Source organism: Falco punctatus (assembly GCF_963210335.1).
Source record: "Falco punctatus genome assembly, chromosome: 6".
NCBI lineage: Eukaryota > Metazoa > Chordata > Aves > Falconiformes > Falconidae > Falco > Falco punctatus.
This window is the reverse complement of record NC_137585.1, coordinates 83,723,850-83,740,533: the sequence shown is the minus strand read 5'-3', so window position 1 is coordinate 83,740,533 and position 16,684 is coordinate 83,723,850. Positions and strand designations below refer to the sequence as shown.

General features: G+C 35.4%; 1 protein-coding gene across 4 annotated transcripts in view; it reads left to right on the top strand.

Annotated features, from left to right (window-relative positions):
• Positions 1-16,684, top strand: part of POT1 (protection of telomeres 1) — a 91,809-nt gene that overhangs the window by 35,477 nt on the left and 39,648 nt on the right. For all 4 annotated transcript variants that reach the window (XR_013929180.1, XM_080393923.1, XM_080393921.1 and 1 more), the window contains exon 8: positions 9,356-9,486. Coding sequence is in view for 3 of the 4 variants with exons in the window: in XM_080393923.1 (XP_080250049.1) it covers positions 9,356-9,486 (131 nt within the window). In the remaining variant the exon portion in view is untranslated. The remainder of the gene's footprint in view (positions 1-9,355; positions 9,487-16,684) is intronic.

The following is a 16,684-nucleotide window of genomic DNA, read 5'->3' as shown; positions in this document are numbered from 1 at the left end:
GACTGACCACAACTCCCCATTCCTCATCCCCCCTGCACTGTTCTAGGGAAGAGGGGAGGTAGAGATGTTAGGAATGAAGAAGTGAAGTTGAGCCTGGGAGGAAGGAGTTGGGGGGGGAAAGGTGTTTTAGTCTTTTACACCATTCTACCCTATATTTACTGGTAGTAAATTAAATTAATCTTCCCCAAGTTGAGTCTGTTTTGCCTGCGATGGTAACTGGTGAGGGATCTCCCTGTCTTTATCTCAACCCACAAGCTTTTCCACCTTATTTTCTCCCCTGTCCTGTTGAGGAGGCAGAGTGAGAGAGCAGCTGGATGGGCACCACACAACCCACCAAGGCCACCCCAGCATATATGCTAGGACTCTCTGGGTTTTTCAAACATTCCTGTTCTTTGGGTTATAATGAAATGAGTATAAATCTGCAGAAAGGATCTTGAGAAACAAATTTCCTTTGAAGATAAAAATCTCCAGGGGAATGAAAAATCTCTTTATCTTAAAAAGACAAACAATAGTAACACATAGTCTTCATGGTTTCTCAAATAGAATAAGTAAATTTAAAAGTTTACAAAACACTTCTTTTGGGTGGGAGTTCTCATTAGTGATACTTTCCTGCTTGACACGCCACTAAATCTGCTAAAGACTTTGTTATAAAGGTCACTATATAGAGCAGATAAGTGTTTTGTTTTTAACATAAAAAAGTTAAATTATTTTAATTTTGATTGACTTTTTGATGTTTTCTGCATAATCTGCCAAACAATATCTGTCCACTGTAGTGAGCTTCTCAAAATCTTCATTTTGTGTTGCTGTATGGTGATTGCTTATGCTAGACCTGTTCAAATGCTATCAGTCTTACAATATCTATATAATATATAGATACATAAATACATATATATATTTATTTGAAAAATTGAGCTCTCACTGACTGATACTCTCAGCCTGCAATTGTAATAGATTTCTTAGCTGTGTTTATAAGGAACTGAAAAGATTAGCTTTGTCTATAATAATTCAGAATATTGCCAGCCGTGAATGGAGGTACTTTCCTCTTGAAAAATATTGCAGGTTCAAAACTCAGGCTTAAAAGAAATAAACAAAACAAACCCCACAAATCTTTTAAAGCTTTTGTTTCCTTTGTTCACACTGTTGACCACTAAAAGGGTAGGAAGGAAGTTAATAAAATGTAGAAAGTACTATTTTTACTCTTTGAGTAAATCACGGCAGGACATTCTTGAAGGATCGCATGGTCTAGATTTGCGATTTGTCCAGCTGCTTTAACAAGACTCTGGGGACCTGTGGACTTTGAATATCTTACTTAGATAAGCACCAATTGCTGGAAATTATCAAGACAGCCATTCTTTCCAGATATGTAAAACCAAAAAAGTTAAATAAACTGTCAGGATAATATGTCTCTGAAACAACTAGGACAGATTTTTGCAACTGAGTTATTTGACAGATAATGACTTCAGTTTCATAAGTAGTAGAAATTAAATAGAGGATCATTTACTTAACAATAGTCCTTGCCTAAATATCATTAATAATTTTCTAATATATCTTCCTTATATATTTTCCTTTGGTAATATAAAAAAAAAGCCCAAGCACAACAATTTATCAATGAAGATAATGGACACAATTTTGAAAAGTTTCTTTTTTATGAGGATAGTTATGATTCACTTGCTACTGTATCATGAAAATCTCCTAAACAGATGTCATTGATTTGGTAAAGTTGATTGACATAAAAATATTCACACTCGGTTAAATATTTCAGTGTTAGGTTTTTGGTTTTTTTACACAATCCAGAGTTATGTCTGCTTGAGAGGATGCAAAATACTTAATGATTGCTCTGAAATGCTAGGGCATGAAACGGGTCGTGAGGAGGTTCTGTAGTCGCATTAGATCTGGCACAATCCTGCACTAATACATTCTCTTTCTGACACTGTGTTAATAGAATCATACAGCTTTAAACTGGTACCTGCTGGAAGCATGGGCAGTGGAGCCACTGTACTTAATCTGTATGGGTGTCTATTCACTGTATAGATATGCCCCTAGATAGGGGATATTACTCATTGTTACATGTATTAAAGCTTAAGGCTAAAGCTTTGCACTGTGTTCCCATGAAAGCAAGTGGTACCCAAGTTATCCTTGTCAGTTTATATAATCTATAAACGTTCATAATTTTGATGACAATTATTGCATTAGATGAATGTTAAAACACTAATGCATGAAACGAGTTTTCAGTATGATCATAAATTATTATTTATTCCAGATAAAGTTGTTTTAACCAAGCATGCTTCAGCTCAGCATGTGTAGTTTGGAATATCTATACATGAGAATTTCATGTGTTCTGAAAACCATCCAAGGAAGTACTTCAGGTCCTGCTTGGTACAACAGACAGAGGGGTTTCTGTCTTCTGGAAGGTCTGTTGCAGGTGTTCAGAATTATATTGTAAGTTTCCTTCCTGAATAATTTAAGAGTCTTAGGTATTTTATATTTTTTAGCAAAGGTGATTCTCACCACCTCCTCCCCTCCCTTAAGCCCAACAAGGACATCTCAAGTACTTAGCCTGAGTAAAAACAGTAAATGCATCTGTCTTTATAGTTCCAATTACAGACGTTATGTGCTTGACCATGAAGGTTTTGGGACATTACAGTGTGATGCTGCTGCTTCCCCAAGTCTTTTTTTTTTTTTTTTTTTTTTTCTGCAGATATTAGTCACTGTTTTCCATAGTGCAGGGAAGAATTATGGCATGAAGAATCCTTGCTGCTAGTTCACAAGATGTCATGAGAGTAAAATCCTGTTCTCCTGGGGAAGCCTCCACCTAGCTTGTTCCCTTAGATATATGCAGTATAATAATGTCAGATGTTGAATTAAAGTCTCATTTCAGCTTACCTAGACATGCATGTGAATGACAACTATTTTAATGAAATACTTCTTAGAATCAAATTAATAAAGGGTAGCATTTTCAGAAAGTACACTTCTAAAAACTTGAACATTTCCAGGTCTGCAGTTCTACATGCCCAAAATACAGTTTAAGAACCAACAATCAGATTCCTCAAGATATTTTTAAGCCCTAAATTTTATTTTTATTTTCAGTTTTTATTTGATCTTGAGCCAAGTTCATCAAAATTCTCAGTCCAGAATTTTTTTAAAACTATGTAGCTGAAAAAAAAAATTACTTTATAGCATGTGGGCAACTTTGATTAAAATAGTCAAATTTTCTTAAGTAATAGCAAACCAGCTTTAGAGTGCAAAACAAACCAGACTGTTGTGGTAACTGATGGTCTAATTGTGAGGAAGCAGGCTTATAGTTAAATCTGCAGTAGTTTTGGTCTTTAAAGTATTGAGTTCCATTTTGGTTTTTTGAGGATGAATTTAAATTTTGCAGAACAGAATAAAGGTTTGCAGAGGTAAAGATAGTGATTTTGTTTCTGGAGCCTAAAAATGAGATTAATGTTCTTTCCTTTCTGTTCAGTGGAGTTTGTGTTTCTTTTTTTAAAATAATTGCTGTTTCCTATCATTTAATAATGAAGATAAATAATTTTTTTTTAAAAATAAACAGTTGAATAAATAGTTAACAGAAAGAAATCTTAGGACAGTCACTTTGATCTACAAGTTACAAGTAATGGCATTAAAGCATCTGTTCAGCCAGATGCTTTTGGTAGTTACTCAATGTATCTCTTAGGTGCATTGCATGTTAGAAATAACAAGCTGTAGTAAAGCATCTTCAGTTTGATTCTTAAAGGTTTTGTTTTAGGTTTTGGCAGTATATGTGTTTGTATAAGAGTGTGTGTATATTTGCATTGTTTTCCTTCCTGTGTTTTGTTGAACATACTTGGTAAATTAGCTGGTTCAACTGCTTGGGTTTAGTACAAAGACACCTGTGTATTGAATGGCCTCAGTAATTCTTGAAAACATTGGTGTTTGGTGTAGTTTTGAAGAGAGAATTTCCTACAATAATCTCCCTCTGTTTTTGTGTGTGTATTGAAATATAAGAAACAGAAGGCAATGTCTAATTAGCATCCCTCATTGCCAACAACATTGCCAAAAACATTTTTCTCTCTTTGCAGGAGGAAGTTATTGATTCAGGATAGTGGGTTTTCTACTGAAATGTTAGTCAGGAGTGCATATATGATTGCCCAAAAGGAGATTCATAACTAAATCGATGCTTTCTACCTTAAAAATTTATACAAACACATTTGTTAGGAACTGCTGAAGTCCTCAATAAAACTAAAATAAATGTTTTATCAGTAAGTGCTAAATGGCTTCCTACAACATCAGTAACTACTAATCTGGAAAGCTTTTGTAGCAGTTCAGGTTTTCTTACAGTGACTGAAATAAAAAGTAAGAATCTGTGGGGTTTGTGTATGGGTTTGTTTTTTTAATACATCTGTACACTGTGGAGAGATGCTGACTTTCTGAGCATGCTAATGAGTGATGTAACAGTCCATAAAAGAGTGGAAATGCTATGGCATTTATAAAAAGAAAGCTATAACCTGAAAAATGAACCTAAACTGTCATCACACTGGAGGAAACTTCAGCTTTTCAATGACTGTTGCAGGGCTACAAAACATGCGTATTTCAGACTATTTAAAGTCAAGACCTAGAAGCTTGGAGGAGATCAGTGTTCTCCATGTAGTTAATGTAACCTTGCACTGATCTTGACCTGGAATTTGACTAGGTTTAAGATAGTCTGTGCAATATTAATGATTTCCCTTTGTTGCATAAATTTATTTTCTAAAAGCTGCTTCATCAAATAGTTGTGGGGTTTATATGAGATGAAATAAACTAAGTAACAAGGTAAGGTAATTGTATTTCTAAAGAACAGTTAAGAACTAGTCTGAAAGATGCAAGAAGCGTGTGGACAGTTGCATCACTGTACTTTCGTTAAACCAAACATTGCTTTTCTCTGCTTTTTTTTTCATAAACACCAGTTCTGAGGTGTTACAAGCATAATTAGACAGGTGTCCATTGCTGGCAGTCCTTAACATGATGTTAAGCCTGAGTGGGAATACCCCTTCATAATAATCCATATATTAAAAAAACCCATAGGTATAGTTTGGAGTTCTGTGTAGTATAAGCCTAAACCCAATGCTTTTACTGAGTCAATCTAGTATGAAAGTGAAAACATTCTTTCATAGTAATAAAGTTCAACTGTAAATCCAGTGTGTAAGTGTAATATTTTTAAGACAGTTTGTTACAAGTAAATATTGCCAGTGGTAAAGTTTCCCTTCTTTAAGAGAAGTTAATCAGTGAAGTAAACTTACCTAGTAAAGGAAAATTGTTTGACTACAATATGTAAATGTTTTTTTTAGCTTGAGGGATTTTGCTTCATTGGAAAGTATTTTATGAAAAATCAAAAGCTTGACCAATGCCATTTATTATATCATTTCCTATAGCACTGGGATATTATTTAAATTCAGCAATTCTGTTTAGAGTTGAATTCATTATTTGTGCAGAAAAGTGAATTTGATCACTGAACTGCTATGCTGCTATGGAAAGCAGATGGCAATTTTCACATTCCAGCTGGAGAAGGAAAGATGCATGGCTTTTTGGTTTTAACCTTCGAAAAGGACTTGCTGGATAAGGATTTCTTTGGAAGAAAACTGGTCTTTATGCTTTGTTCTTGAAGAACTCTATTTTAATTAATTTTAATGTAGAAGTGATGTTTTGAGATGATAGTTAAGAATGGAAGTCTAAAATCGCAGAAACTGAACTTACGTAGGTGTTCGAACTGTATAAAGCAAGTATAATATTTTATATTACTTTGAGTAGGATGATTATTAGTCATTTGAGTATGCTGATTGCACAGCAAATGGAGGGAGTGTGTTCTCTTTTTCTCCCTTAAGCAGGCAGCTGCACATGTGTGAAGGTGATGAGGTTATATAATCACAGCATCAAAGAGTAACCACAATTTTAATGTGGATCATTTTCATTATTCACTTCATTCCTAAGTTGGATTTTATCAATGCACTGTAACATGTTACCCTGTATCCTCAAAGGATTGTAAATCTTTGAGCCATGTGGGGTTTTCTTCTTAATTGCTCATTTTGCTCATGTCACTTTGCAGCTGAACTGTTAAGTTAACCTCTAACCAAAAATATTTCATATTTCTTATTCAAAGAAATACAACAATCCATCCTCATATTACAGTATAAATACTTGCAGTTTTGTCAGCCACTGTTGCAACTTTCTTTATATCTGCTTATCCTAGCATAGAATGTTAGGATAGGTGCTATATGGTACTTGACCATGTGCCTTTGGTGGGAGCATGCAAAGAATGATGCTTAGCAACTTCTGAGTGCAATAGATGAGAATTTATCATTATTGAGTCTGTGTAAAAGTCTTGGAGGAGGAAGAGTAGGGGTTTTCTAGAAATACTTCTGTATCTGTAGGAAAAGTAGTTTTCTTTTTCTTAGCAAGCATTTATTGCATTTCTTCTTTCAATACTTCAGCCACTCAAGAGTAGAGAATTTAAACTTTGAAGTTTAAGTGATAGTGAAAATCAAAGGTGTATTTGCTGAAAATGGCAGAACAATTTTTTTTTTGGAAGGAATAGGCAGTGCACATACAATTATGTATGTTAATCTATCTGTCTTCGTGTTTGGGGAGTCTGTTCATAGATTGTCTTCTTTTGACTGCATTCCTGTAGTTTTTATATAAAGTAAAACTGTCCGTTGTAGACTGATAGTATTCTCTTTCAAAGCTGTGTGGCAAAAATTTGTCTGTATCTTTATAAAATGCATGATGGAGATTTTACTAACTTTGTCTTAGCACTATGAAACCTTTGTTCACTTCCCAGATATGTAAACTCTGGTTTAGTGTCATTGTCACTGACTGCCTCACGGAATTATAGCTAAGGGAAGTTGGGGGTTTTGATTTGTTTGGATTTGTTGCTTTTTTGTTTGGGGTTTTATTTTTGAGAGTTGAAAAGGTCTGTCATGGACAAAACAGATTTGACTTGGGGAACTTAATTCCTTGCCAGTTAACATAAACACTTAATAACTGGTTCAGGTATTGAGAAACATCTAAACACCTAGGGAAAACACCTTTTGTCCACTTCTCCCAGGCTCAGCTTTACTCCAGACACTTTTCCTTCCCCCTTCCTAGTCTCCACTCCTGTTGTTGTTGTTGTGTCTTTTTGGGGGTGCAGGGGATTTGGTTTAGTGCATAGCAGTTTCTTGCTATTGCTCCTTCTTCCTTACTCTTCCCCCAGCCCCGTACCCTTGTTCTTAGTGTTGTCCTCTGCTCTGATGTGTGTTCCTCCATCCTTATGTGTGCATATCTGCTGTGGCTGGCATGGGCTTACCCACAAGCCACAGTTCCTTTAACCTTGGATTTCATTTGTAGTCTTCCAGAGTTTAATTTCATCATTATAGAAATTGAGAAAGCTCACACTGCCAAACAAGAAGCTTCTGGTCAGTTGTTCAGATTTCATTTTTGTACAGGTAGTTTCTGTAGTTTGTTTGAATATTAGCAATAGAATTCATAAACGGGCTTATTCATTCATAGTTCTTTAGTGTTGACTTGATGCCTGCTGAATTATGATGTCTTTGTGTGTTACTCTGTTTAGAGAGTTTTCTATCTTGAAGAGTGTTCTCATTTTTGATACATAAAGAGAATGGATCTAAGTCTTCGTGCAAGTCTTTCTAAGAGTTACAACTACTTTCTTTTTACATTGCTGAGATTCTGTTGTTGGCTGTTACCAAATGTAACAAAAATTGGCAAAGAACTTTTAATTCAAATAAGGGTCCATAATAGTAAGATTATAGCAGGTGTAAATGGTTTCTGTACACAGAGGAACTGTTCCTGCTTCTAAACAGTGTGTCTGTATTTTATATGCAGTTCAGCAGTATGAATAAACAGACTTTTACAGTGAAAACTTACATTCTTAAGATAGGACTGTGACAGTAAAAATGTGAGTTAAAAGTAAATGGCATTGAAAGACTGGAGAATTGCCCAAGCGCTTTGGGTAATTCAGATGTAGTCTTTTATGCTTTTTTCAGTCAGAATGAATAGTAACAAAACTATTTTATTCAGTATTCTGGTCTGAAAGCACTGTGCGCGCTGCAAACAGTTTAGATATTTCCACTCTTTTCAGAGTACAGGAAAATGCTAAGAGAGATAGTAAATCAGTGTTACACCAGTATGGAAAAGTACAAAATAATTTTGCCACTCTTACGAATACTGGTTTTGTGCTTTCTCATTCTGACATTTGAGTGGTATGCTCAAACTGAAAACCAACAGAGTTCACCATTGCAAGAGTTCAAACTTTAAATTAACAGTATTCAACAGTTAATGCTTAAAAATTGTGGGTTTTGCTTGAGGATCTTGCTAACTCTTTTGAAAAGCCAAAATGTTGTGTTTGTAAATGTATAAAGGCTGTCATCAAGGTAAAAATAAAAGGTTATAAAAGTTATCGCTCTACTCATCTGCTGAAAAAGTTGTAGTCCAGGCCTGAGCTGTAAGTTTCAGTAAATCTAGCACAGTAAGTAGCCAAAAAAATAAACACTGTAGTCTTGATTAAAAGCAAGTAGGACAAGATATGTGGATGCCTGAGGTTCTAAACATACAGCCATGCTGATACTGCGTATTTGTATAGCTCTCAGGCAGGTTAACCAGCTAGCACCCTGTGAAAGAGCAACTGTACTCATTCCTTTTTACGTTTGTAAGGTATCTGAGCACACATGCTTCTGTAAGCTGAAATGGAAAATGACAGGTTTCATTTCTGTCATCTGCAAATACTGCTCTATTCTGGGCTGGTTTGCTTTGTCATATTTGTATCTTTGAGTTTACTTTTTAGATCATTAATAGAAGTGAAATTCTGTTAATGAAGTTTAATTTCAAAAGGACATGTCAGATTCTTACTATACTTTTTAACTACCACTGTGGGACTGTATGCCTGCAGTATATAATCTTGCACATTTTGTTGAAGTGAAAGAGAAGTAATTTATTCTTTAATTTGCTTTTAGTAGTTACAGAACTCATTACCTCTTCAGAAGACAGTGCAAAAGTAAATCTTAGAAAAGGATTGTACAAGATAGTACATGTGCTCCTCATTTCATAAAGGAAGTAATTGAAACCTGAAAAATAGTATTCCTGTTGCAGATAGAAGTAGTAGTTTTGTGTGTTCCTGGATCACAGACCTGTGCTTAATCACCCATTTCATTTTCCATTATTTGGGCTAATTATCAGCAAGATGGGCCACACTTCAGTTGTTTTGGTCCTGTAACTAAATTGGAGGAGTTACATAGTTCGTAGCAGAAAAAAATAGGCCATGTCGTTGTTCATGCCAAGTTTAATACCTGTGTATTAATAATACCATAATGCCTATTATTCATTCAAACACTTTTATATTTTACAGATTATTGCTCAGTTGTAACACTTGTGGACCCATCAAATGAGAAGTTAACGTGCACTCTTTTTAATGGAAATCTAGATTCACTACCAAAAATTTACAAAGTTGGAGATATTGTTCGATTTCATAGAATAAAGGTAGGTACTAGGATGTGGAGGGTTTCTGTGCTTGCTTTTTGGCAGTGAGAGAAATGTAGGAATAATTTAATTCTTCATGTACTGAAATTAACATATGGCGACATTGGATAAAGCAGTTGATTGATAAGATGGCTATGGTTGTGGTTTATTTCCAAAACTGGAAGTAAACAATCAAATATTTTTAAACAACAACAGAGTGCTAAGCTGATACATCGCTTTAAAAGTGTTAGATGTGGCTATGACAACTCTATTTTTTAAAGTAGGTGACAGAAATCACATGGTAATACTGCTAGATAAACAGAATTTAACTGACATAAATGTGTACAATTTATTCCTCTTCAAACTAATAGAATTGAAGGATTACTTTAGAGCTGTCATTGTGGAGCAGCTGGATCAAGAGTTACTCAAGTAAATGTAATCTGTCTGGGGTTGTTAGTATGCAGTATGCTCTAGATGCTGCTTTCATGTTTCCCTGCCTTACCCCATATTTATCTCTATCAAAGGTCATGAAGGAAATAGTGCTTATAGCTTTGGTGAGATATAGATAGATAGGATGTTTTGTCTTGTGCCTGTTGCAACTGTATAGGGAAGAGGAGCCACACTACAGAGACTGAATGCAAGTCTTGTAATGCTGGACCATACTTGAAATGTGCAGAATAGAACCAAAGACATGATTTTACCATGCTGTGTATTAATTTGCAAGATAACACAATTACATATTTTTGTTTTGCTTAAAACAATTATAGCAGAAATGAGTGAATGTCCAGAAAGAGGACAGCTGAAAAAAAAAAAAAAACAAACCAGTTTGCCCATTTAAACACTCTTGAGACATCTAGGAAATTTAGGATTGTACAAAAGGGTGATGAAAGGATAAAGATCAGGAGTTACTGAGCATGTACACTTTGATACGCTGTAGCAGGAGAACAAAGAAAAAAAACCTATGACAATAAATGCAAAAGGGGTAAGATTTATCCAGTAATTGAGATTGGTACCACTGAGATAATTAAGAAAGAACTTATTAAGATTCAGAAACAGTCTTCAGCTATTCTTAAAGGTATTTACAGTTGAGAGAGAACTTAGATAACCTGTTCCGGGTTAGTATAAAGCTTCTGTAAGGTCATCTTTATAATTAGAGTGGAATTAAACTATATTTAGATTTTGAAGCTTGTATTGCTAATCAGTACCTGAGATGTGGTTGTGTTAGGCTTGGAAGTTCATTGATTTGACTTCAGGTGTGAAAGTCTTTTGCTAAATCTTAAATCTGTCTGAAAACAGCAGGATGAGCATTACACAGATATATTCATTTCTGAAAATATATGGAGGTAGAAACATGTTTATTGCTTCTGAAGCAAAACTACATACTTTATAATACATGTGTGAAAAAGGAGACAGTAGAAAGAGCCTGAATGAAAGAAAATAATAGAAAAAATCCAGTATTAACCTATCACAGACATGCAATTTTTCAAAGGTGTGGGAAGTACAGGTTAAAAAACCAAATGAGACCACTGTTAGGGAAGTGTTGCGTGTACCCTCTTCTATGCAAACATAATATAAAGAGTGAAGCTGAGACAATCTTTAATTTTAATTTACTCAGGAAAGCTATTGATATAGCACATGGAAGGAACCTCACCATTCTTCTGACTTGGCATCATTTTTCAGGAGATCGTTCTAAAATTCTTATTAATTGGTACCTCATTGTTCTCCAAGATGATGTTTCAGTTTCAAGGAGGGTCTGTTAATTCCCTCCGCACATACACTTAAGTTTTTTTCATCACAGCTGAGCTGTTTTAAGTGGTTTCTAGCCCTAACTGACCTTCAGTTGCTCATGGTCAATATCTCCTCAGATGCATAAGCTGACAGCTTGTTTAATTACTTTAAAAGTTAGAATGATCTAGAGTCACTAAACTGTCTTTTTCTGGATGGGAATGTTTTGACTACCCTAGGCTAACAAAGTTACTTTGCAAGTTCCTGTATCTGATCTGAGCAGGTAAAGATCTGACATAGAAGCCTGGTGCCAACTGCTGGGAGTAAACTGGGAGGGAGGTGATCTCTTCCTTTCACCTACAACCAGCATAGCATGTGGGAATCCTGTGCAACGTGATTTTCAATTAAAAGAAAAAAACAACTCTAGTTAGAGTTCTAATTACACTGTCTGCAGTTATTCCTTCACTCTATTTTGTCTTCAGGCCTTAGCACCTTCTCTTAGGTTGCTGAATGGAAAGCAATTGAGGGTAGCAGAGGCCATAGTCTCACATGTGCTTACCAGTGAGGACAGATATACACAGTCCTTAACAGCATATATTCACATTTCCCTCTCCCAGATATGCTTTTGAGAGACTTCCAAGAAGTTGATATTGATAGCAAATGCATTTTAAAAATGACTACTCCCAGCTATGTCCTCAGCTGCTAATGAATAACTTCTCTTCATAGTAACACAGGCGTTGGCGTGGTTCAGAGCTAATAACATAATGGAAAGGATTCTGTTGGGCTTACTCTGGATAGAGACTAATTTTATTCACTCAGTATTTGTTGCAAAGAATGAAAATTTTAAGTGTCTTAGTAACAGAACTGAAGGATTATCCAGTTTTAATTAAATTTCTATTAATATTTCTTGAATTGCATTTTTATGACTTCTTATAATGATTTCTCATGAATGAATAGTACTTAGTGATTTGCAGTACTGTATTTGGGCCTTCAACCACAGTCAGTGCTCTGCAGAGGTGACATTGGGGGGGGATCCCACCACTCCCCAGTGTAAAAGCTAGACTTGTGATCTGTCTAGCATCCCTCTATCTTCATGGCAAAGAAGGAGTTATCTCAAATAGAGTTTACTTGGAACTTTTTTTTTATTCACTGTGGATGCTCTTAATATCTTAGACTTAATTCCTAATGTTTAAGCTGTTAAAAAGAGAGAAGAGACAACCTGCTGTACTGACTAAATCTGCAGTGTTTTATCCTCACTTGACTTGGGAGTTTTGGCATGTGTTCTGCCTTTTGTCTATTATTCAGATGCTGTCATGATGACGGAATTGTTAATTTCCTCGTTGGCTTTTCTCAAGTATTCCTTATTACCACTGAGTGTTTCACAAACAAGAATTTATTTCTTCACTCCTAGTGAAGTGAATGGGTATTTGATTTCCATTTTCATGTTTGAGAATTGGAGAAAAGTGAAGCACATTCTGATTTATCTTGTTCAGCATACTTGAGTTGTGTGGTATAATCACTGTCTAGGATGTATTTTGATGGGTCTGTCTCCCAAATGCACAGCTTTATAGAGCTGTGTGACTCTTGTAGAACACTTGGAGAGTGAAGACCAAAGGAGTGACCTCTCAGTATAATCTTTACTTGTATGACTTACTCAGCATAATGCAATCTCTGTAGCAAAGTCTTAATTCTGTAGCTTTTTGTCATTGTAAACTTGATACTATTCTCTTACTTTTGTCCCTCAACTTCTTCCATGTACAGGCTCCAGTCACTGTAACAAATGAAGCAGGAGTCTTCAAGATGACAGCTTCTTTGTTACACAGCACCAATTCATCACCACTGTACTACTTAAGTCATATACTGCATAGGAAGATGTCCTGTAGAAAAATAGAGTAACAGAATAGGGTATCATAAATACACCATTAATTGAACTGTTTGCACAGACAACAGTAACTGTGTCATCTACTAACTTTGGAATAATTGTGGTTTATAAGTTTAATGGTTAGGCTTTGCAATTAGATGTGGCATCCTACGTCTTTAGAATAACAAAATGGAGAAAACCAGCAAGAAACAACGAATTCCTTGCATACTCATCTGGTTCAAACTCTTTAGATTTCAATATAAACATGTTGCTTCTTTGAGCAAAAGTACTGTATATATACTTTATAGCCATGGTATAGATGGTTATTCCCTCCATAGGTCCGTCAGTTGACAAGTATAAGACGTATGTTTTGCTAGTGAGTTTCTAAGCTGTTTGCCTGTCCACAGAGGAATGGGAATCTGAATATCAAGCATATGGAACATGGCTTCATAAAAACATAGAAGGATCAATTACAGTCCTTTTTTTTTTTTTGTTATCCTTACTAGTTCTGTCCTGTCTCACTTTTTGTGCATCACTCTCCTTAACCTTGTAATACTTAACAGAGCATTTGTTCCACTAGGTTACTTATTCTGACCTTTAAACCAGCCTGCCATTGTTTCTAGGAGCAGTTCGCTAGTGGTTCCCTTGTCTCTGTGTATTCCCTCCTTTAGTTTGATCCGGTTTGACCCATGAAAGTGGATTCTTTCTCTTTTCTTTCTACTTGGTGCAATATGGAAGGCATTGAGAGAGACACACAGGAGCATCTGCTCACTTTACTCCTAGGCAGCTCTGGCCATAGCTGTCACGTTGATAAGGATGAGAGGGGAAAGCCTGGAACTTAGATATAGAACGTACTGAGTCAACATCAAACTTCAGCAGAATTTAGCTGCCAGACTCTTAGTGTCCTCTAAGTAAATGTGGTCCAAATAAGTAAACTTGGCCAAAGTTAGTTTGAGACTTTTTATGTTCTTTGACATCCTTTGTAGTATTGTCTGCGGTGCTGCAACTGTGTTCTCACGTTCTTTGTTCTGAAGAGTGGAAGCAATTTTTTTTTTTTGTAAACAGTTGCAGAAGTTTCAGAAACAAGATTCTTTTTAACACAGAGAAACCAGTGTTTTTCTTGGAAATATCATTGCTATAGCTTTTAGCTTCCCTTCAAAAATCACGTAAGGCGTGGAACTCATTTAGAAGTTTTGATGGAATTCAAAACCCAATTATTTGTCCTATAGTAGATAATGTAAAAAAATACGGAGTAAAATATCACTACCTACAGTCAATAATGTGAAGTCTTAGAGTTTTGCACATATGTTTTCTAAAATTTTCATTTGAGTACTTTTGGTCAAGTTGCCTGGTCATGTCTTAAATCTGTAGGAAATACTCCAAAATAGTATTTTTTTACTTTACTGGAATTTTCTCAAATATACTGTGCCACTTCCTCTGAGGAATGTTTCTAAAATAGTATCACAGTGCCTGCTGTTTTTTTTAAATTATTGTCAAACCCGACATTATTGCAGCTGGTTTAAGTAAATACACTTTTTGCATACATTTTTTTCCCACAAAATAGTTATAATATGTTCAGGTGAACTGGTAAATGAAATGTACAATGTATTGCTCATTTTCTTCTTTAGCCTGTTTATTTCCATTGCTGCAGACTTTTCTGACAATCTTATTTTGCAGAGACAGTAGTTCTCAAGAACAGTAGAGGATAAGCTCTAACTTATGGTCCTAATATCTAGGTGTATCTTTCATATCTTCAAAAAATTCATTTAAATTTCATATGACTAGCCTTGTTAACGTTCTTTTGGAATATGCCTGCAGATAGTTTTTGTAGTTCGGTTTTCTTTTTGTTATATTAAAATGTGCTCAAAATAGTTTTATATAAGGAGAGAGAATATGTACTAAGTTACTTCAAACTGCTTCTCTTTCATTATTACCTCGCTGTTCATGGAGCTGGAGGTACATGTACAGTAGGATTACATTATTAAAATACAGGAAAACATAATCAGAATACTATACTAGCCAGACTTGTTTAGACTGTTTTACTTCATGTCAGAAAACATTTACAAAATATAAGGAAATATACCAAATGCATTCATGTGCTTTTTGACAGGAAACTTTTTTCATGTAAATGGCATCAGTGACAATCATCAAACTTTTTACAAAGAAATTAATCTCTGGATCTGATATGGTGGTAAGGCTCAGGGTCAGTTGCCTAGCATATTTTTGAGTAATAAGTTATTAAATTAGTAACAATTGTAATGACTCATATTAATATTTTTTTTATATTGGAGTATTTGTTTGCGTGGGATGTGTATATCATTCCAGTGCTTGATCTGCAGCTTTATTTTAGCTTGAAGTAGGTCTTCAGTGTTCATGATGGGGTTTTTTTAGCCTCCCATCCCACCCTCATGCACTGCATGACACTCAGAACGGAAAGCAAGCATTTCCTGTTTTCAGGTTAGTTTTAAAAATGTAGGTTTCCAGATTGTAGGGCTGAAATGATTCTCATGTTGTCAAGTCTGGACAGGGCTGGTGAAAAGCATCTCCAAAGGTCTTACTGTAACTTTTAGCCTCTTCTTTTAGCCCTGTGCAATTCCTAATAAAGCTCAAAAGTTTCAGCAGCAGTGGAACAGGGAAAAATTAAGGGGATTACTTATTGACATCCTTGTAGGTGATGTGAGCGTACAGAGTATTGTATTCAGTGGCTACAGTCTCAGATGGACAAATCATCATAAATTAGGACTTTGATTTTTCTCTAGGAAGTCCATAACACAAAGGCGAAACTCCCATTTAATAGAAAGGCCATTTAGAAATGGAATTGTTGAGGCCATTCATAGCCTAAAAGACTTCAGGACAATTCTTTTGGGACTTTTTTCAGCTAGTTTGAGGCATATACACATAACTTCTTTACAAGACACCTTATCAAGCTGCTTCTGCTTTGTTTCTTATTTAAAAGGTCAGAACCACTGATAAAGTAATACGTTAAAAGGAAAAGCAGCTTTTGTTTATAAGCCATCACTGCTTGAATACTTACGGAGTGTTTCCAAGTTTTCAATGCTCTGTGGTTCACTTCAGACAAGTTTGAAACCTGTGCTGTCTTGGACCAGTGGCTCTTAGATACCATATAGTTCTGTGTTGGCTACCTGTGCAGCCAAAAATAGAAAAGAATGAATCCAAGGAAATAAATTAAATACCTGTGTAATCTTTTGTCTTGACACAATGGAAAACCTGTGTTTTATGTGTATGTGTTTTTCATACAGTCAAGTATCTGCTCCAGCTATTCTGGACCATTTTTCAAGTTAAAGTGCAGCGATCTGTCTCTAAAACTTTCTGTAAGGTCGTGAGTGGGGAGAATTGAAGGACATCCATTTATGACTTGGAACGCCCATCCCCTAGCATAAGGATTTTTTTTTTCAGTCTCCTAGAAATACGCTTTTTCATAGCTATCATTTATAAGAACAAATTGGAGGAGTGTGTGGCATCTAGTGTATTCTGTTTGTGGGTTTTTGGTTTTTTTTTCCCCACTATACCAAGTTACTGCCTAGGTTTTTGATGGAGTTTCACTGGAAATATAAACCATGTGTAGGTATTTTCCCCAAGTTCCTACAGATCTTTTTAAACATTCAGTACAGT